Genomic DNA, 23,776 nt, shown 5'->3' with positions numbered 1-23,776 from the left:
ATTATAATCATAGTTACCCTAAACTTATACTTTGAGGCGCAGGGCAGCTTAGAAAGTTCTTTTGGTTTAATTCTACAAAGATTTGCTCAGAGCCTCATATGAATTCATCTGCACTATCATTTACAACTTGAATGATTTGAATGGCGGCGACTATAGATGATTCATCGTCTAATACCTCATCCCTTCTCACAAACGCCGACACCATCTCATCATACAATTCCACCATGGCAACAGATGATAGTCATGATGATAATGAAGGGTTATCCAACGACGCTGGAGCAGAGGAAGTGAACGGAAAAGATGTAGATCAGGGCACGACCGAGAATGATGGACAGCAAGAAGAGAACGTAAAGAAAAAATCTGATCTCGCCGCCGAACTAGCCGAGGATGATAAAATAACTGATAGGAAATGGAGAATGCTCCTATATAACGAATCCTATCATGATGATCCCGAGGGACTTCCAGAGAGACGTAAAAAAGCCAATCGAAGGCTAGCACAATCTCAATCATATCTTAACTTAGTGGAAGATCGTATACTACACCTCGAAAAGTCACTTCGAAAGATCCTTAAGGAGCCCGAACCACAACTGGATGAGCAAGCACCAGTGTCTATTCCACCAAGTACTGGCGTGATTAACGAGCTTACCTGGTCAGAGTATGGCGTGAGAGTCGACCTTGATCCGAAAGCTAGCACGAATACTTGGCAGCACGTAGCAGAGCTTGATCCGACACCGAAGCCAGTAATTGAAGTACTGATAGAAGAGCCGAGATATGATATAATCCGCAAAACCGAGAAGATTCAACTTCCAGGCCAACAAAATCCTCAAGGCAAATTATCGGGCCTTGAAATGCCGAGTCAACATGACTTTATACCAAGTGCAGCAAGTAGGGAAAAGCCGGGGACACCTTATCGTATCCGAATTAGATCACCAATCCTGTTAAGGGTACTTAAAGAAGTGACTGGGCTTGAGACAGTTGTTGGTCAGCACCGGCACAAGCTTGTATTCTTCAAACCATTCAAACTTCTAGTTGAATATACCGATAAGTTACAGGACCACCTTCAAAAGATCACTAATAAAACTCCCCGTATGTAGCCTTCTCTAAATTTCAATGATGTTGTAGATTGACATAAGAAGCAGCGTCTGGCGGATACCATGGTGTTCCGAACGAGACAGAGACGGAAGAGGCACAAGTCCATCTTAACCTCTTGTGCGACATGATACGTAAATATCTACAGCCTAAAGTTAACCTACGACATCGATTAAGTCCTATCGGACAGATGGTCTTTTTCGAGGATCTTTGGTACATATTTAAAACTGGAGATGAAGTACGAACGACGGGCAAGAACCAAGTTCAGCTGTAAGAGATTTCAGATATTCTTACTTAGTACATCAAATGATATACTGACGTCGGAATAGATATCGTATACTCAAAGTAACAGGTGGTCGAGATATTTTAAACCCGTGGAAAGAGCCTCCTACCAACCATGCGTCGATCAAGCTGAAAGAAGCGGGATATTCCACCGGATCACTCATTATTGAGTGCTTCTATATGCACTTTGATGGCAAGCAATATGGACCTGTCAACCAAACATTTCAGATGCCAAAGTTTGATGGCGCAAGAGAGATTACATCGCTCCCAGTCATCCCTCTCGAAATTGAAGCTGATAGTAAAAACCTCCGAAACGAACTACTGGAAAGGGGGAAGAAATTTGCAGAACTATCGAATCCGGCTAAGACGGCGCACAAACTATACAAGGGACTAACCCTCGATAAACGCCCAGAGCAGGTATGGTGATACTATGGCGCCATGCATCACAGTGCACTTCTAACAGCAGTATCTAGGTTGAGTCCGAGGTCATTATTGACTTTCAGCTCTCGTTTGTTGAACAGCCAGAGAACAAGCCAGAGATCGGGGTCGAGAACCTTGCGGATGATGACCCGCGAGAGCTAAAAGATATTTATCCCTATTGTTCGATATGTGATGCAGTAGGGTGCTGTGGAAACGATGTAGTTTACGACGATTTTGAAGTTGACGAAAAGGATCGCAACGAGTTTAGGAACCAAAAACGATCTATTCTTAATTCGACGTGGCTTGTGGACCAACTAACGGACGACCAACTGGTATTACTACCTCCCAAGGTCTTTGGCTTCGTTCTCCATACCAGAAGATGGGCAACATTCGATATCGATCTTCTCCGCGAAGTCGAATACAAGAACGGCTGGAAAAACCTCGTTATTGATGACCCTATCAAAGACACTATTCTCGCATTGGTCGAGTATCACCAAAAGCCCCACAATCAAGGACCCCAGGGCGAGGGTATGCTATCACCAATAGACCTAGTTCAAGGAAAAGGCAAGGGCCTTACCATCCTCCTCCACGGCGAGCCCGGCGTTGGAAAGACAAGCACTGCCGAGTGCGTGGCTGATCATACCAAGCGACCGCTATTCCCAGTCACATGTGGCGATATAGGGGACAATGCGCAGCTTGTGGAGACGAATCTCGAGAGGAACTTTCAGCTAGCCCATAAATGGGGTTGCGTACTTCTCCTCGACGAAGCTGAGTAAGATGGCGTATCCCAAGTGACTTAGAGAGGGCTTTACTAAGTGAGATATAGTATATTTCTGAGTAGACGCACAAACCACGATATTACACGCAACGCTATCGTGTCAGGTGAGTATTTGCCTTCCAATGTTTATTGTACATGCCATGTACTAACGACAGAATGATAAAACAGTCTTCTTACGGACATTGGAGTACTATAGCGTCAGTAACATATTGTGTAGTGACCATTAGTAAAGAAACGCTAACATGTAAGCGATAGGGTATTCTCTTCCTTACTACTAACAGAGTCGGGACTATCGACAGAGCATTCAAATCTCGTATTCATCTCTCTCTTTATTATCCTAAACTAAACCGAGCAAGAACTTTGCAAATCTGGGAGAACAACCTAGACAGGCTAAAAGACGAGTTTGACAGCGAAGAGAGAGACTTTAAATTTCCGAAAAAGGAGATACTTAAATACGCAGAGAAGCAATTCAACAGATTGAAAAAATTGCAGCTGCGTCCTTGGAATGGACGGTGAGTCAAGCTATAATAGTACTATAACATCATCTAACATGTATTTCACCATAGGCAAATCCGAAATGCTTTCCAGACCGCGATCGCCATTGCCAACTACGAAGCTAGGAGTCAGGGGAAGCCTCTTGAAATTAGAAAAGAACACTTTGCTAAGGTCGCAGAGAGAGCTATCGAATTCGACAGTTACCTCAAAGAGCTTAGCCTTGGAAAAGACGACTCCCAACTAGCCCGGGACGGAATCCTCAGACTGGACAATTGGCCAGGCTACCCGGTAGTAACGCGTCGCGCGGACCCGATCTACGCGTACGAGAAAAGCAACAGCAACAAGAGGAAAAAGACGGGCAAAAGGCTGGAGTCCGAGGAAGGTAGTTCGGAGGACTTCCCCTATGAGAATTCCAGCGATGACGACGACGACGACGATGGTGACGACGACAATGAAAATGACAGTGACGACGACTCTGGGGATGACGATAGCGATGAGGTGAGAAAACCTAAAAATAAGTCGAAGAGGAAAAAGAGGACGTCCGATGTAGATGATTCAAGCGACGAGGTTCTGAAATCTAAGCAGAAGAAAAAGTCGAAGAAGAGGAAGAGGTGAGGTGAACTTACATCACCGGACGTTGAGGTACTTCTGATGTAAGATTATGATATGGTGATGTGGTGATTCCACTCCTTTGGAAATACGTAGGATTTCATAGATAGTTTTCTTAATCGAATACACGTACTGACACCTCCTCTACAGAGGGGCGACATGAAGCTAGGTAATTTGAAATCAAACAACTAGGGGTCTAGAATGCTACTTTTACATATCCATGCTAACCTTCTACGCAAAGATGTCTTACTTATAGGTACTTACCCCCAGTACTAATTCCCAAGATGGGATTTTCTCCGCAGAAACACTATTCCCGAATCGTGAATAAATAGGAAAAAATGGACAGCTGATAGCTTGTAATGGTGTTTCAGCTGAACATCGGTACCAGAGCCTGGGATTGCGCCTCTGGCGAATAGCATAGGGAGATGGATGTGATAGGCCAGGGATTCCGGTGCAGATTTGGGGGCTGAATGGTAATATACATACGGCGAGCCACACGTGTATATACATAGCTCTGCAACAACGTGCCCGGCACGGTGGAATTAGTAGGTCGATACAAGATGCGCTATTTACTAGGTTAGGTACATAACATAACTTGTCCTTGTCCTTCCTTTCCCTCCCCCCCTCGGCTAAGCCACGCCTTTTGAAAATTGCCACTGGTATTGGATCGGTAGCCTGCATGAGATCTCCCTCGGTTGTATCCTCTTTAGAAGTTGACTGTCTGGTTCTGGATGTTGATGTCGTCAGCTGCGACGTTTACCGCTCGGCCCAGGATGTTGATGATCTTGGTTCCCTGTGAGTGGTGTAACGGTTAGTTAGCAGGACATCCTATGTACACCGAATTGTTACACTTCTCTCTCCCCCCCCCCCCCCCCCCCAGCCTTTGTTAGGTACATATCTAGATGGGCATGTGACTTTACCTGTTGAGATTCGCCGCCGGTAGGTATCATGATCTTTCGGATGGCGGCTACGACTACGCCGTAGCCCTCGTCTTTCTGGGTTTTGAATTTGCAGATGCCGATGTGGTCGGCGCGGATAGGGGTTGCGTCGCCGCAGCCTGGTAGCTGGGCGGACTCGGGCTCGACGATCTAATAATGTGACCCTGTTACTTCGAGAGAACTGATTGAAACACAGAAAGTTGTCTAGGTAGGTAGGTAGGTACTAACCTGAGTCGAGCCAAACCCAATCTTAGTCTTCAAAATCTCGTAGAAGAAGAACGCCTCGATCCTATCCAAGGGGTTCTTAGAAGCCCGACGTTTATTGAGGACCTCCGGGAAAGCCCTAGTGAGCTCGTCCAAGCGCTCGGAGTCGACACCGAGGAGCTTCAACGTATGCTCTTGCGTGTTGACTCCGAAAACCTGCAGGATCCGCCGAGCGGCTTCGGCTTTCCGCGCCGAGGGAGACCCCCTGAACGGCGTCCCGAGGAATATCATGCCCCGGATGTTCTTGGCGATGGCCTCGGCGCTCGACGCCTCGGCGCGCTGGTCGCCGTGGACGAGGACCTGCGCTGCGACTAGGCCGCCGAGACTGTGGGCGATGAAGATGATAGGGCGGTTGTCCTGGATAGTAAGTTAGTAGTAATCCTAAGCTAGACCTTGGATATACATACCGTGCCGGTGCTCGAACGCTCAGCCACAAGCTTAGAGCAAAGATCGTTAGCATCGCTGTGGATTTCTGTATTGGCGACCCGCGTGGGGTCTTTCTGAGCAATGCTAGTATCGTAGCCGAAGAGGAAAATACGGCTTTCGGGTACATCCAGGGGGAGTAAATCTTTCGGCCATATAACTCCGTCTTTAGACCAAGTCTTCTCTATGTCACCTCGTAGCCCGTGTAAGAGCACGATACTAACATGCCAAGTTAGTAAAGACTCAAGGATTATGTAGCTAGTTATTATAAAAGTCTCAAACTCCGTACTCAACCTTGGCCTCCCCCGAGTCGTGTACTTGGAATAGACCGTATGTAGTAGACATTGTGAAGCTTGTTCGTTGGAAGCTCCGAAGTAAATGTTTGACGGGTGATGATGTTGAGGACATTGGGAATATATAGCCTCCTGGTATGGACATGGGCTTATAATGGGTAGACTACCTCGAGCTTGTCGGCAGCCAGGCAGGCTGTGTGTACCCCCCCGGTCTAGCCTATCAGATCCCATGGCGAGGTAAAGGAGGGTTGGAATTATGAAGTAAGCGGAGGTTTATTTTGTTATCAGGTAAGTGAATGGAACCCAACAAAGGAGCTGTAGGCCGCCCGAATCATATCAGCTCGGCCGTGTAGTGCAAACGTACGTGATCGCTCCGAGCCTAAGGATGACCTCCGTGGATTTTTATATTTGGTTGCATAAATTACAATTACAATTTAGCGATTCTAATAACCACAGAGAAAGAACATCAACACTTATAAAAAGCTTTATACTTTCACTTGATTATCTAATTATAGGTACCTAGTTACTATGTTTTATAAATTAACGCAGATTTGCTTGAAATTCTTATATGTTTAGCGCATAGGCCTCATTAGTTGACATGTACCTTTCCGTTGGTGTTGATCAGGTTGATCTCTTGACCGGACTAGGCGACGAAGCGACGTTGGGATTGGCTCCGATGATGACGGCACTAAAGATTTAGTGCTTATAGGGTACACATGCGACTAACCGAGGCTGATGAAGGCTGAAAATATGGACATGGGCATATGGAGTTACATAGGTACTTTCCAAGGAACTGTCAACTCACGTGATAGAAACTTATACCTGGCCCGAGCTCCCTTATCGATCAAAAGCTAATAGCTTTTAGCGTTTAGATGCTTAGGTAATTTAGGTACGTTATGCAGGCAGACCCGGGCTTCGTCAACGCCTGCATTTTGATGTGAGCTTCTATCATTTTTACAGATTCCCTCTCAAATAATTCTACCAACATTCAACATTACCGCGCACTATTACACTCTACTCTCACCTGTTATTCCTACCAGTCTAATCGTAAATCTACATTGATTCTACGACTTGGTGCACCTTGTAAACTTACTGCAATTCATACTGCGATAGCGCCGACATATCAAGATGGACCGGTTGAACAGAATGCTTGCCGGTGCCAGCGGCATGGGAATCGGTGCCGCCCCGGGGACGGTAAGAAGCTTAACTCTCGATGATATAAACACCCTGGATAGCTCGGATATGTGCTAATATACTATCTAAATAGGATAACCAAAACCTAATCGATAACTCCGAGACCGTATACATTTCTTCCCTTGCGCTACTCAAGATGTTACGACACGGACGAGCAGGTGTGCCTATGGAAGTCATGGGACTTATGCTAGGAGAATTCGTCGACGATTTTACAGTACGAGTGGTGGATGTCTTTGCTATGCCCCAGAGCGGTACCGGTGTCAGTGTCGAAGCTGTCGACCCGGTATTCCAGCAGAAGATGATGGACATGTTGACGCAAACCGGACGGTAAGATGGTCTCGTCTACGTCTCATCCTATACTTTTACTAATATTGCCGTGTAGACCTGAGTCGGTCGTTGGATGGTACCACTCTCATCCCGGATTCGGATGTTGGCTTTCCTCGGTCGACATCAACACCCAACAAAGTTTCGAACAGTTAACACCGAGAGCCGTCGCCGTCGTCGTCGATCCCATACAGTCAGTTAAAGGAAAGGTCGTTATCGATGCTTTCCGCCTCATCAACCCGCAATCCTTGATGCTCGGACAAGAGCCGAGACAGAGTACTTCCAACTTGGGTCACCTCAATAAGCCCTCTATCCAAGCGCTTATCCACGGGCTCAACCGACACTACTACTCCATAGGCATCAACTACCGCAAGACTGCGCTAGAGGAGAACATGCTCATGAACCTACACAAACACGTATGGACCGAAGCACTACAGATGGAAGACTTTAGGCACGAGGACGAGCAGAACAAGGACCGTTTCAAGACACTGGTGACCTTAGCCGAGGGCTACGAGAAGAGAGTCAAGGAGGAAACCGAGTTGACCAAGGACCAGCTCAAGACGCGCTACGTCGGCAAGCTGGATCCCAAGAAGCATCTCGAGGATGTTGGACAGAAGCTTATCGAGGACAACATCGTCTCCGTGTCGAGGCAGATGATCGACAAAGAAGCTACGATGCCCAAAAAGGATGCAGCGGCTAATGGCCAATCGAATGGGGATCATATGGACGTCGAGGACGAGGAATTGTAAATCTGCATTCTCGAGAACAAATTTTAATTCCAATCTGAGGTCTCGATCCTCAGCAAGTGTATCATAGGCGTTGGAAGGGCTAGCGGGCCCGGTCTAGAGAGCCCGATAATGAACGGCTCGTTTCACGGCTCGGTCTTGCATATGTGCTAGCGAGGTATCATGAACAAGGGAATATTTCCACCCATGCTAATACCATCTTAGTTTTTTTCCACTGTGAAAGGTTTCGACTTCTACATGGCTATGTGTTGTTGACTTTGTTTTCTAGGGTTACGCTCAGCATTGTCTACGCCTTGTCCTTGTTAGGCATTGTTATAGACAATAACAATATTCCTACTAGGTCCATTCTTCAATTTTAGGATTGTTCCTCCTCCAATGAACTAGTCGGTCTTTGAAGATTAAGCTATAGAAAAACAGTATTATTGAATCTACAAAGACGTCCCCTATGATCAAAGACATTCTTTAAAAAATTATATAATCTAGCCCGCGTCCAAATCCGTATCCGTGTATTCCAGTCGCCGAATAAAAAGCACTAATCAGTCGTCTCGTTTCGTCCTACGTTAGCATAGCATAGCATAGCATAACGTAGCGTAGGTCTACTGACAACTAACAAGACGATCGAAAACTATTAACTAATTCTACAGTGAGTATCCTACGCCAGTCAAACACCATGTCTTCTAATACGGATAGATCGTCCCTGAACCTGGTCTGGTGCTGCATGCCTAACCAGAAGGAGATGTCTAGCCCAACCACCCCAACGACTCCCACGTACCTCCGCAACCGGTACAATGCCCAGGTAAGAGAGAACTTAAGTCGCCGCCAACATCCCAACAGACGCGAAAACGAACAACCCGGTTATCCGCTCCAGCCCACCCGTTCCGCCCCGGCGGGACTACAACTCCCCCACCCCCCTGTCCCAGCGCACACACGTCCACTACGCCCCGGCCTGCCGCGCCAACGCTTCCCGACGACTGCCAACGGCGAGGACCCCCGCGGCACCTGGAGCACCTCGAGCCTAAACGTAGCGGAGCTAGCGCAAGTCTTCAACACCATCGCCGCGGCCCTCGAACACGTGTCGTACGCGATCTGCGGGCTAGGCGCCCTGGTCGACCACGGGTTCACGGCGCGGCGCGTCGCCCGCGTGAGCATACTGTGCTCGGCGCACGCCAAGGACAACGTGCGCGCGTGGCTTGCGGCTAGCGGGTACGATGTGTTTGCGGACTCGGTGGGGGTGCCGGTGAAGGGGAACGGGGTGGGGGGTGCGAAGGTGTGTCGCGTGCGCATCAAGTACCTCGACGATGGGTTCGAGAAGCTGGAGAAGGTGCGCTCGAGGGTGAGTGGTGCGTGGGTGCTTGGTTTGGCTAGTCAGTTGGATCATGCGGCGGCGGGGTATGTGGATTATCTTCGTAGGGGGGAGGAAAGGGGAAAGGAGAAGGTGGAAAGGGAGGAGGATGGGGATAATAATAATAATGGTAATGATGATGAGAGGAAGGAGGATTTGGCGCTGGAGACGATTGCTGGTGATGTTTTTTGGATTTTGGATAAGGCGGCACGTACGAATCATGCCTTGGAGCCGAGATTGCTACCCACGCTACTTGGGCAGGATTTTTGGATCCCGTTTACGGATCGCTACGTCAACGCCAGGCCGGAGATGGCGCGTGCAGGCATCGATGTGGCGGCTGTGCTGGCGACACATCGCGCGGAGCAAGCTGTTAAAGAGCACGACGACATGCTACGGTCCTACGGTGTAGACCCTCATGCCGGGGTAGTAGATGTTGCCGAAGACGGCGTAGTAACGCAGCAACCGCGTGGATTCGAGGGCATGCACGCCCTACAGGGTAGCAGGCCCACGAGTAATCAGTTGTCTACCGTCCCGGAGAAGAAGAAGAAACAGGTCAGGTTCCTAGACGGGCTACGGCGAAGCTCGAGTAAGGCTAATGGTGAGGGCTCGTCTATAAAGGAAAGTATTTCTCGCAGGATCAACTTGGCGCGCAGACATACTTCGAAGTCTACGTCGAGTGATCGGCCGGAAGACGCGTTGCCGCCGCGGAGACTCGGAGAGATACCGAGGTCGTTTTCGACGAGCGGGGCGTGAGCAGGTAGGTGAGTAAGTCTGCCGATGGTGTATACCGTATATACCGTTGAATAGGGGTTCCTTCGTGGAACTACATGGATAGTTGAGTAGGTGAGTGAGAAAATGTACCTCTGGTAGGTATGCAAGAGGTATCATGCGTGCGCTCTGAACTTCAAGTTCTTTGTTGCGTACGCCTAGGTTTAGGTAGGCAGTTTCTTTGGATATGAATAATATTGAATTTTCAACTTTTTCTATCCTTGATCCACAAATAACTAATCCCTGGTAGGTGATGCGTAATGATGTTCGAGTCCAAGTATCATAGCGAAATGAGAAGAATACACATTAGGCGAATAAGTGTATACGTTCCACAGGATACAAGTCCGCGTATATCAAGTTCCAGGTTACAGTCCTATCGCACTGCTACATCTCGGAAGCTTTCGGGTTTGAATATTAAGAATCGTCTGGGCTCAGGATGAATATAATTCCTAGGTGGAACTCTTCGCCTACTAGAGTATAGTTGGGTTTCAAACGCTGAGGAAGGAGAAAATACTGAAGAGGAAAAAGCAGAACCTGGCTTACAAGTGACTTGACCACTTAACAACCCAATTCACATCGACTTTTGGGTTGTTGAAATACATAGCCTAAACCTTGGTTATTCCTTGTCAAGAGGTACCTATACTAAGTACGCGAGTATAACTTAGCCTAACGTGGCTACCTTTATACCCATTTCTAGAATTATAGAAACCAATTAGGAAAAAAAGGGGTAGTATATGGCAGTATATAATAGTTATGTACGAGCGATTATCTCGAAACCTTAGATAATTCTCCCGTATCCACATGTCAAGTTACATTAAGCAACCTTATTTGAGGTAAGACTATGGGAAGCATCGCTCTGACCCCTTTACGGGTAGTCGACGGGATTTAGAAGAACGTTGGTGCCGGCGGTTTCCGTTGTCATATGGAGCTAACGACATCAAGTGCAGTTAGCCCAAGAACGTTACTGAAACAACCATTATATCTAGACATGTAAGCCAACTAAATATGGTTCCTATGAGACAGGCATGCATATACAAAACGGCTAGCTAGAGTCTCAAAGCAAGAAATATTATGGATGTTTGACAGGGGAAGATGGATACTCGCATATCCTTGAGGTGAGACTAGTTCTGTGTCCTCGATTACCTACCTAGGTAGTATACGGGTGGGTTTTTGTTCCCCTTTCAGTTCTTAGTTTTCCTTCATCGGGCCCGCGACTATACTACGTCAGTGGTAAAAAGGAACTCTCAATGGATAGGAGTAGAGAATTATAGAAAATAAAATCACATACTTACCTCAAGTATATCTCCCAGATATTCAGTAGCTGACCTGACAGAATGGACACGCGATACCTAATTGAGAGACAACCTTGAGGATCATCTACCTCATATTAGCTCACCCTATATTATATACCCCCCACTTCTTCTCATTCTATGTACGTATCTGGTCGAGTTGTTGCTTTGAGGGTATCTTTTCTAGAACTTTATGTTGCGTGTAGACACGCTGTCGCTTGCGAAGATCGTGACTATGTCTCAAACCTTACACGGGTAGCGACTCAGCGCTTCGAGGTCTGTCTAACATAGGACTTCAATTCAACCCCGGATCCCAGTCTTCGACTATTCTGTCACGCTCAAGATGCTATAGTTCTTATATTTGTGCCTCACTTTCGATACTATTGTAAGAGCCGCTAAGGAACTGTCTTCCTGGACCTACTACTCTCTAAAATGGAGATACTTTCCGACGCGGTCTTGATTCGGGGTTTCTGACACAAACTAGGGCACGCCGAGCTCTTCAATGTTGGGGATGAATGGATCTATAGCGGTTTAGATAGACTGACAACCGAAATGACTGAGGAAACTGAGCAGGATATATTCGGATATGTATCCCGGATCCCCAGGATATTTTCGGTGTTCCGTTCCTCAAGAGCTGCCCCAACTTTACCTAACACGCATCTAGGGACCAGCCAGCGGGAGTTGCCATCAGCCCACCATGGAGATTCCCCAAGAAGGAGAGTCGATTTACTATCGATTTCAGGCCGCATTCTCTCGCGACTCGTATGGCAACCTCTTGTATTGCACAGGTCCGCAGGAAGCCCGAATCAGAGAACACTGGCATATCATAAGCGTCGACCTTTGTACTTGGAATGACACAGTTAGCGTAGAAAAGACACCATATTATTGCGCTGAGCTGGACGACGACTTACAGGGCTTGCAACTGTACGAGCTATATCAAACCTCGAATGGATCTTTTACCGGAATTATCCTTGATAACTTGGTAAACCCCACGGATGCTAAGAGAGAGTTTGAGGCATTCTTCAATCGGTTGCTCCTTCGCCAGGCCAACTTTGCTATCGCTGGTCAGGCTGGTCCGGGTCCTTCTGATCTTTATACTGAGTTGGTTACGGAGAAGATAGTGTCTCTGTTCGACACGCACCTTCGATATCAAGGTGAAGATGATAAGTGGTGTGTTTCTGGACGGGTTTACTTTACGGAGCGCGTTCACCATTTTACTTCCCAGGGTCAAAAGCTCGAACTTTGTCTGCCTGCCTTCCCCTGTAAATCAACCAATACAGACAAGGTCACTGGTAAAGACCCAGATCATGGCGAGCAGCTGGCTCTAGAACATCTTCACGGCTTCGTTGAAGCCATCGAGGCGATATATAGCGCAGGTGCAAAGCTCTGGATAATTAGCGACGGACATGTTTTTAGCGACTGCAGTATGTGCCATCTTTGCCCCTGACTCTAGAAAATTGTATTAACCGTATATAGTTGGTGTCGACGATAAAGATGTGGACGCGTATAGTCAGAAGTTGATCAAGATGAATCGAGAAATCAGCTTCCAAAGGGGTAACATAGACCGAATTGGTTTCAAATCTCTTGTCGACCTCTTTGAGTTGGAGAAGTACAATAGCCCGTCAAAGCTTGCGAAGATTTCTAACCTCGATATTCCGTCAATCAATCACTATGTCCAGACGCGAATAACCGTAGAAGCCGAACTTTGCCGACGTCTCTTAATGGCTGGGTGCCAATCGCAGAAGGCCGCGCTCCGAACTAGGATTGAGTCCCAAGAGGCCGGGGTTCTAGCATTATATCGTGGGTTTTCGCGGTTCATGCTTGAGGATCTTGAGCTCCATCCATTTACGCGAACAATGAGCCGCTCGAAGCAGAAGAAGCTCTCGTCTAAAGTAGCATTTGAGATGATGATGGTAAAGCTCTTCTCCCTATCCAAACTTTATCCTCGAGTCATATAGAGCAGCGAAAACCAACTGACTGCGATTATCATAGAGAAACCAAGCATACTCAAATCTTGTGGAACTACTCTTCCCCAACCACATTCGGTTGTCGATCCACGCGTAAGTTACCCAGGCCTAACCTGAGACATTGCCGCACCAGCTTTGATAGGGACAAAACTAACGACATGTACCCGTTAGACATAATAATGCTGGACCCAAGTTCGGTATTCAACTTTTTGACCCCAAATTAGTCAGAGCAGTTGAATCACTCTTGCCGAACAGCAACTCGATGACTTCTCGTGACCTATTGCACATTCCCACTCCTTGGCATAACTGCGTGGCGAAGGTAGCTGGTAGTGAGGTTTTGTATGTCACTAAGGCTAAGGTAGTGCGAGAAGCCCTTGCCACTGGGGAAATGACGGGAAAATTATCCGCACAGGATGACGGAACCGACCCCAGCGGCGCAGTATATTTCGATCTGTGTGCCACTGATCAGGGTGGAGCTGATGGTCGCAAGCGAGAGGCGTCGAAGCGGGAAAAGATTCCTTCGGAGCCTCAGAAAAATGTGAAGTCTAGAGGGGGTCGTACATCGTAAGTGGCCGAAGTTATTTGCTGACCATGCCGTGTTTCCAAGAAGGTATCACAGAAGGCTAACTTAGCTATCAAGGCTGATCGTTTCTTCCGCCTCGTGTCAGCCACATAATCCAGCATCCCTAGAGTGCGATACCGATTACGTCTTCGTATAAGTCTGTGCTAAGACACTGCGAACACTGTCATACATGTTCTTGCCAGAATAGGAGAAAGACTGTGGAGACTTTCCGAGACTGGGGATATAGATCTCGCTTAAGGATTCCAATAAGGGATCTAGATATGAATCTGTCTTTGAGAAAAGTAATAATAAATTCTTTTTGCACGTGTTGAGACTGTTTAATATGGGTTATGAGTAATCTGAAATACTAGTCGTATCTGCCTATTAATATGATAGGTTAAAGTTGAATTAGTATCAAATTATAAAAGACCAATTAAAGCGCGATGGCAGCCGAGCAGGATTTACGCTTAACTTTAACGATAGCGAAGATAAACAAAGATACAAGCGAAGATGTATAATATTTGCTCTCTCGTGTAACCACTGCCATTAATACATAAGTTAAGGGTACCCAATAGGCGCGTAAGTAGAACGCCGCAAAGGTTGTAGTTTCCTACCTTATACTGTACAATATCGTAAGGTGGCAGGTGGGCCTTACGGCCATAACTTGCTCAAATGTGCTCCCGGCCCAAGAATAGGTTAGGTACCTACAGTAGTTATTTTACATGCCAAGGTACCGACAGTTTAGAACTACGGATTTTCAGGATCGAACTATTACAGCCCATGCAGTGGTACAACAAGGGTGACTACATGTAAATTCCTTCAACGGTCAGTCTATCAGGTTAAGACATCAAAAGCCATGGTAACCATAAATAATTAAGGTTCGACCTGACAGTTATTCCGTCCACTGTCTTCTCATTCTTTCTGCCGCACCACTCTTAACTTAATTCTTTTCTGTTGCCAGGTCTTTATTTTTTTTCCTCTTTTCTTTCTTGTCCCGTGCAATTCCAAAGCGGTAACAAATTTAGTACTTACCTAAGTTGCATCTACACGACCCTTAGACTCTAGGTTGAAATCACAGCCCATCGGATTAACATACAATTCGTATTGAAATTTTAACCTGTGACGCAACTCTCATACGTCAGCTAAGATGGATATGGGATCAATGACGACGTCCGGCACCATGAACATGGCAACCCCGACTATGACTGCTGCTGCATCGTCGTCGAGTACTGCCTCGATGGATATGGATATGGATATGGATATGGGGGGAGGTTGTCAGATTAACGTAAGTGATCTTATGCTCATATACCTAATTCATTATTCAGACTTGAAACAGCAAGTACTAACTAATATGAATAGATGCTCTGGAACTGGTATACAGTTGATGCCTGCTTCATTTCTTCCTCTTGGCACATCACATCAAAGGGAATGTTTGCAGGCTCTTGCATTGGTGTCATTCTCCTTGCTATCCTACTCGAATTCCTGCGCCGTTCTGTTAAAGAGTACGACAACTACCTCGTCCGTAAGAATGCCAGTCACAGCCTCGTTGTTTCTGTTGCTAGCAACGATAACGAGAACGGTCGCACTTCACCAAAACCCGATCAGACTTCTGCTGGAAAGCTACCCTCGGTCAAGCCTGTGGCTAGCAACGGCTATAGACCCAAGCCCCTTGAACAGGCTGTCCGTGCCTTCCTCCACACTGCTCAGTTTGTTGTGGCATATTTCCTCATGCTGTAAGTCCCTCAATTTCATTCCCTATATTATCAGACAACATCAAAATAGATTGACATGGCTAACTACCTTATTTATTAGGCTTGCCATGTACTACAATGGTTATATCATCATCTGCATCTTCATTGGTGCCTACATCGGCAGCTTCATCTTTCAATGGGAGAAACTTGGCGGGTAAGTGCTTTAAGAAACTCTTTAAGTACTATGCCTTCTTTCAATTCTAACGATTATATTAGTGGACAACAGACAAGTGCTGCTAAGGAAGCCACTGTATGTTGTGGCTAAGACACGAACCAACAGTATCAATTCTTAATGAAAAGCTGGATTAGTTTCGCAAGGGTTATGTGAATGAGGTCAAATACGAGGAGTTGGTTTTAACGATAACGCGATATACCACTTTGCATTACACTGGCGGTTAGGAGATGATAATTCAATCCCAAGACTCTATGATGAAACTTTACAACTATACTCTTTCTTGGAGGATTTGCTAATGTAAAGCTGTGTTTTAATTCTCGTAATATGTGATACTCCGTGGTTAGGAGGTCTAATCCCTTTAGCTTCGTGTAATGAGAGAATACCTAGCCATACTTGATAATCACCAATGCCTTGCAACATGACCTTCAGTTTAATAAATTGAAATTTATTTATATAGTAGTTGAGAAATAACAGGATTGCCATGCTCAACAGAAATGTTAGTTGTCTACTTTGATAGCCATGCAGCTGAATAGCTTCTATTTTCATTTTAGGATATACCAGTGATCCCGTTCCCCTCCGAAAGTTCCTAATCTCCCATTGTCGTGGGTCTTGCTCGTTCTCTAAGTTAGATGCGTACCTAGGTAGGTAGGTAGCCATTATATCGAAAGCATGTTTTTTTTAACAAAAAAGGGGGGATAGCAGGGTGCTTAATGAGGAGATGTACCTAGGTACCTGATCCGAGCTCGTCTTTCATAATGGCACGTGATAGGTGGAGACTAGCCTCATTTTCCTTCCAACTCGAAACTTTGGAATTTGGAATGAACAAACTCCATTTTCTTCAGCTAATCAAAAAACACTTTCTCATATCGCGTTTGCCCCCGAACAATTATTTTCTATATCATTACTTTCTAACCTTCAGAATGGCTGCTGCTAAGGACAGCTTTCTTGACCTGGAAAGGCATCGGCAGAAGTTAGAGGAAAATGTCACGAGACTTTCTAATGCGCTTGACCACTGGAAACAATGGAAGAAAGAGTATGAGGCGCTGCGAGCTGATGTGAAGTCGCTACCGTCAGCAGCTAGTCGGAAGGATTTGAAAAACACCCGGGAAAAGTTTAAGGGCGAGTTATTGAATGAGAAGGAGCTCGTTGACGTCTTCGGGCGTGACGACTCGAAGAAGGTCGAGCAGATCATTAGCACGCTCACTAATCGGCTGGATTATGTCTCCAAGAATATCGACACGCTTGGTAAGCAGCATGAAGAGGCAGGAAATAGACTTGCTGCTGTCACAATTGTTGCAAATCCAGACGCAACTGATGAAGATGGACTACCAATCACCGAAATACTAGAGGAGCTAGACGACGATGACAATATTGTGTCGTATAGCTTACGCACCGCAGGAGATACCCAACCCCAAGTTCTTGAAGCTCTTCGGAAGGCTGGAATTTCTGATTTTTCACCCACTGATCCTACCCCAATGTCCGAGCCCTCACAGAAGACACAGGATGACAAATCAACCTCAAATGGCGACTTGGGTACATCAAACCATCAATCTAAGGAACTTCAGGTGAATGATTCGCCAAAGGATGCTCCAAATGTGATTGATAGTTCGCAGGTCAAGGAAAAAGCGAAAGTAAAATCTGCATCTAGGAAGAAAAGCGTGACGTTTAGCGAAGACACAAAATCTGGAGAAGAGCTGGAGCAGTCGGAAACTGCCAAGAGACTGGAAGAGATCCTGCAAAAAGCTAAGGATCAGCAGAGCATAATATCAGACCCTATTCTCCCTGCCGACGAATCTATAGAGGATGCTGCACTGAGAGAAGATATGATTCGTTACAACAAAGATACGATGGAGTTTGAGATGGCTCCTATTGTTGCGGAGTTGCAACTAGAAGAAGGATCTACGAGCGACGATACGGATGATCATAGTGACTATGAAGAGGATGATGATGACGATGAAGACGAATGGGGTAAGACTAAGCTTACCGTTGACGATGATTGGAAGCGGCGAATGCTGGAACTCAAAGAGCGGCTGAGCGACTATTCCTTTAGTAAGACCCAGGCGATGGATGATGAGGAAGATGTGATGGAAGGTATTGGCCGGATAAGCATCAAACGTCAGGGCCAAGATGCTCTGAATGGTAATGTCGAAAGGCAACCAATTATTCCACCCGAAGCCGAAGACCAGTCGTCAGAACAAGACAACAAAAAGAGTGTTAGATTTGCCCAGAGTCTTGATATAGCTGAAGCGTCAGAGTCAGCTCCGGAGCGAGTGCCCCAATCACAATCTAAGCAGCACGAGGTGGACCCATTATCCGACATTGTCATGGAGCGCAGCGGCAGCAGCACAACAACGCAACCGACAGCGGCACCAAGTAAGAAAGTATCCCGGTTCCGAAAGGCAAGGAATGATGATACCCATATAAATGCAACTCCGATAGCCCTGGGCGGTACCCCTATCATGCCAGATACACCCGATGTCGTTGGTCCTACCCCCTCAGGACCGGCAAACCAGACCCTGGCGACTTCTGTCTTGGAGCATAAACCATCTTCGGAAGTGAGGGAGCCGGACGAATTCGACGCTAATATGCTACAAAAGCAGGCGACAGAAGAATACTACAAGATGCGTAACAAGCTCATCCATCAACAGGGCGGGTTTATGAAAGAAGATGAAAGTCCTATCCAGCCGCTTGATGAAGAGCAAGGTGGACCAAAGCGGATGAGTCGCTTTAAGGCGGCTAGACTGGCTAAATCTTGAGGAGGACCGTGGAATTGCGTTGACTCGATCTAAGTGATATGTTTGATTTCCGGCCCGTTCTGCGAATATGGTTTATATTCAACTTGCAACCAGAGGTCTTGATCGTTGAAGAAGGTTATCGCATGAGACAAGCCTCGCGGGCGACCCGTCACCTTAGCAATTTGCATGTAGACGACACACGCTTGGTTCGTAGGTAGCATCAATGCATCACCTTATTACGGCCAATATGTCCTAAAACTCGCAACTGGTATGATAAATCAGAAGGAAGCCGTCGATAGTAGGTAAGTAAGTTCATGCTATATGCCTAATGTAAGTGGTTTTTGATATTTCGGTTTTTCATTCTTTACTGCGGACAACCGCGACGGAACGCTTATTAATCTGACAATTGATGCGTAGCGGCTATCATCTGCTATGTCATTACTAGCGATTCCAAGATGAAACCAGAGCAGGGCTCTCTGACGCCTCTACCCTTGGTCTTTTTTGCCTCCTCCGTGGTTTTGGCGATTCGTTTCACCCTACACATTCCATTTCTCTCGTGGCACTTATATATACATAACTACGTCATTAATAAGATGCACATTTATTCCAAAGCCTTTCCGTGTTCTTGACACTTCGTGTGATCTCATAACTATATGTAGCAAGCAAGCATGTTCTCACGGTATTTCCTAACTGTATTCTTCCGTGACTTGGTAGGGAACAAATGTCTTAATTTACCTTGGCGTTGCTAAAGTCGAGCTCGGGGTGCTGGGCCTGGAACTTCTTAAGAATGTCGGCCTTCTTCTGTTCGTCGGAGGAGGGTAGGCCCATCTCCTTTTGGCGCTGGTCGTACATCATCTTTTCGACCATGCCGCGGGTCTCGCCGTCAAGATCGCTCAGCTTGGAGTTATCGGGCTGAATTTTGGTCACGTCGATCTTGGGCGCCGTGGTCACGACGTGCGCCCACCATTCCATCTTGTTCGCCTTGTCTAGGTGGACCTCGATTGTCTTGGTCCCGTCCGGTGACGAAGTGAGCGTCCAGGTGGATTCTTCGGTTAGGATTGTGTGCGGGAGGTCACCCTGGGGATAAGTTAGTACGGGTATAAATATTGTATATCGTGGTTTGTAGCTTTGGTAAGTATATACGCACATCGATGATGGGATCTTGGCCCTTGATGCCGACCTTGAGCTTCTGCTTCTTGAACTCCACAACGAGATCTCGGGCCTTGAGGTTTCCGGGAACAGTGATGTTGATATCGAGGTCAGCGATGGTTTGGGTCCATTTGTAGGGCAGCGCTGCTTGTTCCTCGGCTTCCTTGGCGCGGGCGATGGCTTCTTGCTCGGGAGTGAGATCTATAATAATATAGTTTGTTAGTTATTTGTAACGGATAGTGCTATTTTGGGTCTAAGATGTGTGCGCGTACCGTTGTCTGCCATTGTTTATAATTTCACAATGTTTTGGTATCGGGTTTGTCTGCGCTGATTGTGAGGTTAGGTAGCTGCAAGTTAAGCAGGAGAATCAATAAGAAGGCTAGCGAAGACGTAGAAGCTAAGGTTCATTATTGAAAGTCAGAAAGCTTAAGATGGAGGGGCAATTGTTTATTAACCTGGGTAGTGGGGCATGAACCCCTGCTGCCTCTATAAGAATTATAGACCAATAGGAAATAAGTAAATAATTTTAGCTTCCTGCAGGCTGTACATGTATACATTACCTAACATACCTACATGTAAAGGTGAAATCAAACTTGGGAACTTCTTTTAAGCTGCATTCTTTCTTTCTTCTACCACAACGCGTCCTACCGCTGTCTTGGTGGTTATCCCTTACAGGAATCTTGGACAACACTTTAGACACTTTAGACAACGTTTTACCATAATTAATTACAAACTTACCCCTCGCAAGACGAGATTTAACCCAAATGAATGACTACTATTCGACTAGGCTTTCTCATACCCATCCACCGCTCTAACCGTCCTTCTTCCTCATATTTAACCCACCTCGCAGGACGAGATACGTAACGCCGAACACTAGATACATTAGTAGTTCTATATGCATTAGAAGCTCTGCATACACTCGCAAGTAAAACGGAATCATGTCTCGAAGGAACATACCCACCGCCACCACACTTACCGTGCGACCGCTCGACCATGTCCCAGACGACACCTGCCCGGTGTGTAATCGCATACGGTATCTGAATACAGAAATGGAATTCTTAATTAACCCAGAGTGTTATCATCCAATGTGCATTAATTGTGTCAATAACATCTTCAGCAAAGGACCCGCGCAATGCCCCGTGGCCACCTGCACCAAGACTTTGCGCCAACGCGGTTTCCGTTCAGCCTTCTTTAAAGACCTTAGGATCGAGCGGGAGGTTGACCTGCGCCGCCGTGTTCAAGCTGTTTTCAACATGACCCAAGACGACTTCGTCACGCTCCGCGACTACAACGATTACCTGCAGCAGGTCGAAGACCTGACTTTCGACTTAGTTAATGGGGACGAGACAGAGCAGCGGAATGCTGAGCAAAAGCTGCTTACGTACGAGCAGAAACATAAAGACGATATCGAGAAGAACAAAAGGAAGGGTCGCGAAGCAGATTCGCTGCGCAAACAGCGCGAAGCTGCAGAGGCAGAAGCTGCGCGCCAACGCAGACTCGAAGACCAGCGGGAAGAAGAGCGCGCCCGCGCCGAAGAAGCCTCCATCAACGCCGAAGTAATGGAAGCCCTTGAGCGAGGCGAACCCGGCACCGCCGCAGAAGTCCAAGCGCGTATCATTGCGCAGAAGCGCGCGCGCGTCGCCGAGATCGCAGGCTCAAACTTCCCCAGCCTACTCAACGCATCCAACACACCCGCCCCCACATCTACCGACACACTCCTCTCGATCCGGGGCCTCAAAGACAAATCCAAGCGCGACGAGGACGCCGATTACTACCTCCGGCCATACGACGCGTTTGCAGGCCTGGACCTCAAGCCCACGCGGTACGAGCTGCACGAACGCTACGATAACCCATGGCTCGAGGACGCGCGTAGCCGCGACGACCATCGTGTCCCTGGATATAGTGCCCACGAGTACGAGGCGCGCGCCATGTTTGATGCGTTTGCGGGACTAGGCGTGTTTATAGCGGAGGAGAAGGCGGATGCGCAGAAGGCGGTTGGGACGATAGCTGCGGAGGAGGCGGCGAGGACGGGGAGGACGACGGGGGTGAAGGTTGAGGAGGATGTTTTTACGTAGGGGGGGTAGATATTACGTTTGCCCTCCTCAGCATCCCAACCCAATCTTTAGGAAGCCATAATAAAAATTAATGTTGGCCCGTGCACAATATTTCCGTGGCCAGTGGCCACGGAAAGGCTTGCGCGACTATCTAATAAAGTGAAACGGGTTCGGGTTCGAATTTTTACAAAAGTCTCACCATTGGCCTGTGCGCAACAACTTTGGTCTAGGGTACTTATACGGTTGATTCTAACATTAAAACATTAAATATAATAGTATTAATGCGCTTTCAAGTAATAACTTGATTATTAGGAAATATACGCATTATAAGAGGGCTTAAGCAATAGTATAATTAGTCTTAAGTCATATTTTCAAGTGCGAACTTGATATAAGTACATGCCCCACTGATACACTTCATAGATTAAGACTTCGTGTCAAGATATGGTAGTTAAAACTGTGGTTGCAAAAAAGAAAGAGCCAGTATGGGCTGAGCCCCTAGAATCTCTTATATAACGGTACGTCATAACCACATTGGAAGCAACTTGTGATGGTACCATGACATTTGGAAAAGACCTAAGATACCATCTTAAGAATAGTATAAAGGTTTTTGCTAATCAGATTTATTGAATAATATACCGTGTTAAGCCCACACCTGAAGACATAAAATAAGAGGTCTTTTATACGTGGTTGCGATGGTAGCTAGTTACGAACCATATTACCTAGCTACCGTATTTTTGCTATGCCGTGTTTTGGGACGTTAAGGCCCGGTACATGAAAACTCGATACCATACGGGTATGCAAAAATGCTAAAGAGTTAACGCAAGTATATTGTTAGCCTCGACTTATCAAATTAAAAGGTATTTCGTACGTTGCTATGGAATATTAAGTCATTGTAAATATCACAGATTTTGCAACCTTAGTAGGTACAAATAGAATGACATGGGCCATGCGTTCGTGGTGCAAACACACGCAGCCCACTGGTTCAATGAATTCAAGTTTTAAAGCACTGATATAAATGTCAGATATTGTACTCTCGATGAATGTTATACATAAAATGAATGATAGAATGCCTACCTGTTAGAATTGAACTATTAACATCTGTCTTCTTATGATCTTATAGTATACACTAGATCTATCTACCCTTGAATCTACCCCCAACCCACTTATACCCTGACAATAAAACGCCCTTATTAGGTTACATCTTTCAATAGAGACTTACCCCGCGATCTCTCCACTAACACCCAGTACCCCTTACACCAGCTCTACGACTCTGCCAGTTTTACGTCAGAGCCTTCTGAAAAAGGTACCCTCTACGGAGCCGGTGTCCGGTATATGCAGACATACTCGACATCAAAAATGGTTTCCAACGCTGCGAGTGTTTACACGTTTGAGCTAGAAAACCTGATCTTTCTCGGATTCGATCCAGATGGGTTTAAGAATCTCGTATCCTCCCATAAAGGAATTACAAAGGATCGAAAAAAACTTCTTACCTTGTTGTAAAAGGGTGAATTCCGTACTGGATGTAAATTCCCAAAGACAGTTGCTGTCTGTGGCGTTTCGAATTCAGGGCTCATTCTAACTTCTTGTCACATAACTGGCTGATGTATACTTATTGGGACGTCAAAGAAAGCGATGCCTAGATGATTTGATTGATTGTGCTAAGACTTTAGGAGCGAGCGATGTATTGGTAGTTAGGAGAAAACAGAGATTTTGAGTCACTTGATAGCGACAATTTGACACTTCATAGTCTGGATAAAACCAGCGGAAGAAGATTGGAAGGCGTTTTGAATCAGCTAGCCAACGTCATGGGCATGCCATCATCAGAACTGATTGATTATAAGGACGATGTCACAAGGCGGAATTAGACAGCATAGAAACAACTTTGTTGTTGCGCGGGGATTTTCACCTTAATTAGGAGAGCCTATGACTATACTAAACATGTTATCACGAGACCAAAAGGTCAATATGAAAAACGATGATATTCTGGGGAACCCAGAATATCAAGAGCCTTGCAGCGAGCTGCAAGGTTGTATATGCATAAGGATCCAAGATGCCTGACTCCTGACCGTGACACATGTCTTTTGTTCCGAATATCTCATCTAGAGTTTTAAGGTCCCCTTTATCGCGTC

General features: G+C 46.4%; 9 protein-coding genes across 9 annotated transcripts; 7 read left to right on the top strand and 2 right to left on the bottom strand.

Annotated features, from left to right (window-relative positions):
• Window positions 1–224: 224 nt before the first annotated feature.
• Window positions 225–3,679, top strand: GL218_07866 (uncharacterized protein; the record flags this gene model as incomplete). The annotated part of the gene is made up of 8 exons (XM_033584642.1): window positions 225–1,086; window positions 1,140–1,359; window positions 1,419–1,788; window positions 1,845–2,563; window positions 2,618–2,673; window positions 2,738–2,766; window positions 2,825–3,081; window positions 3,136–3,679. The coding sequence occupies 8 exons, from the start codon at window positions 225–227 to the stop codon at window positions 3,677–3,679; spliced, it is 3,057 nt and encodes a 1,018-aa protein (XP_033441327.1).
• A 700-nt stretch (window positions 3,680–4,379) lies between these two features.
• GL218_07865 (Protein SERAC1) lies at window positions 4,380–5,643 on the bottom strand (the record flags this gene model as incomplete). The annotated part of the gene is made up of 5 exons (XM_033584641.1): window positions 4,380–4,466; window positions 4,594–4,761; window positions 4,840–5,232; window positions 5,283–5,517; window positions 5,588–5,643. 5 exons carry the CDS (start codon window positions 5,641–5,643, stop codon window positions 4,380–4,382), a joined length of 939 nt encoding a protein of 312 aa, XP_033441369.1.
• A 1,076-nt stretch (window positions 5,644–6,719) lies between these two features.
• On the top strand, window positions 6,720–7,858 carry GL218_07864 (26S proteasome regulatory subunit rpn11; the record flags this gene model as incomplete). Its single annotated transcript, XM_033584640.1, has 3 exons — window positions 6,720–6,785; window positions 6,859–7,112; window positions 7,168–7,858. 3 exons carry the CDS (start codon window positions 6,720–6,722, stop codon window positions 7,856–7,858), a joined length of 1,011 nt encoding a protein of 336 aa, XP_033441370.1.
• A 667-nt stretch (window positions 7,859–8,525) lies between these two features.
• GL218_07863 (uncharacterized protein) lies at window positions 8,526–9,950 on the top strand (the record flags this gene model as incomplete). The annotated part of the gene is made up of 1 exon (XM_033584639.1): window positions 8,526–9,950. One exon carries the CDS (start codon window positions 8,526–8,528, stop codon window positions 9,948–9,950), a length of 1,425 nt encoding a protein of 474 aa, XP_033441364.1.
• A 2,001-nt stretch (window positions 9,951–11,951) lies between these two features.
• On the top strand, window positions 11,952–13,789 carry GL218_07862 (Spore wall maturation protein DIT1; the record flags this gene model as incomplete). The annotated part of the gene is made up of 5 exons (XM_033584638.1): window positions 11,952–12,113; window positions 12,168–12,678; window positions 12,731–13,167; window positions 13,247–13,314; window positions 13,393–13,789. 5 exons carry the CDS (start codon window positions 11,952–11,954, stop codon window positions 13,787–13,789), a joined length of 1,575 nt encoding a protein of 524 aa, XP_033441365.1.
• Window positions 13,790–14,930: 1,141 nt separating this feature from the next.
• On the top strand, window positions 14,931–15,933 carry GL218_07861 (Copper transport protein ctr4; the record flags this gene model as incomplete). The annotated part of the gene is made up of 5 exons (XM_033584637.1): window positions 14,931–15,068; window positions 15,143–15,516; window positions 15,596–15,688; window positions 15,751–15,784; window positions 15,844–15,933. 5 exons carry the CDS (start codon window positions 14,931–14,933, stop codon window positions 15,931–15,933), a joined length of 729 nt encoding a protein of 242 aa, XP_033441366.1.
• Window positions 15,934–16,629: 696 nt separating this feature from the next.
• GL218_07860 (uncharacterized protein) lies at window positions 16,630–18,465 on the top strand (the record flags this gene model as incomplete). Its single annotated transcript, XM_033584636.1, has 1 exon — window positions 16,630–18,465. The coding sequence occupies one exon, from the start codon at window positions 16,630–16,632 to the stop codon at window positions 18,463–18,465; it is 1,836 nt and encodes a 611-aa protein (XP_033441367.1).
• Window positions 18,466–19,170: 705 nt separating this feature from the next.
• On the bottom strand, window positions 19,171–19,878 carry GL218_07859 (Nuclear movement protein nudC; the record flags this gene model as incomplete). The annotated part of the gene is made up of 3 exons (XM_033584635.1): window positions 19,171–19,521; window positions 19,592–19,794; window positions 19,866–19,878. The coding sequence occupies 3 exons, from the start codon at window positions 19,876–19,878 to the stop codon at window positions 19,171–19,173; spliced, it is 567 nt and encodes a 188-aa protein (XP_033441309.1).
• A 653-nt stretch (window positions 19,879–20,531) lies between these two features.
• On the top strand, window positions 20,532–21,668 carry GL218_07858 (RNA polymerase II transcription factor B subunit 3; the record flags this gene model as incomplete). The annotated part of the gene is made up of 1 exon (XM_033584634.1): window positions 20,532–21,668. One exon carries the CDS (start codon window positions 20,532–20,534, stop codon window positions 21,666–21,668), a length of 1,137 nt encoding a protein of 378 aa, XP_033441308.1.
• Window positions 21,669–23,776: the final 2,108 nt, after the last annotated feature.

The sequence above is a fragment of the Daldinia childiae genome (genome assembly GCF_008694065.1).
Source record: "Daldinia childiae strain JS-1345 chromosome Unknown Scaffold10, whole genome shotgun sequence".
NCBI classification, from domain to species: Eukaryota; Fungi; Ascomycota; class Sordariomycetes; order Xylariales; family Hypoxylaceae; genus Daldinia; species Daldinia childiae.
The sequence above is the reverse complement of the archived record's forward strand: the minus strand, read 5'-3'. Positions and strand labels throughout refer to the sequence as shown.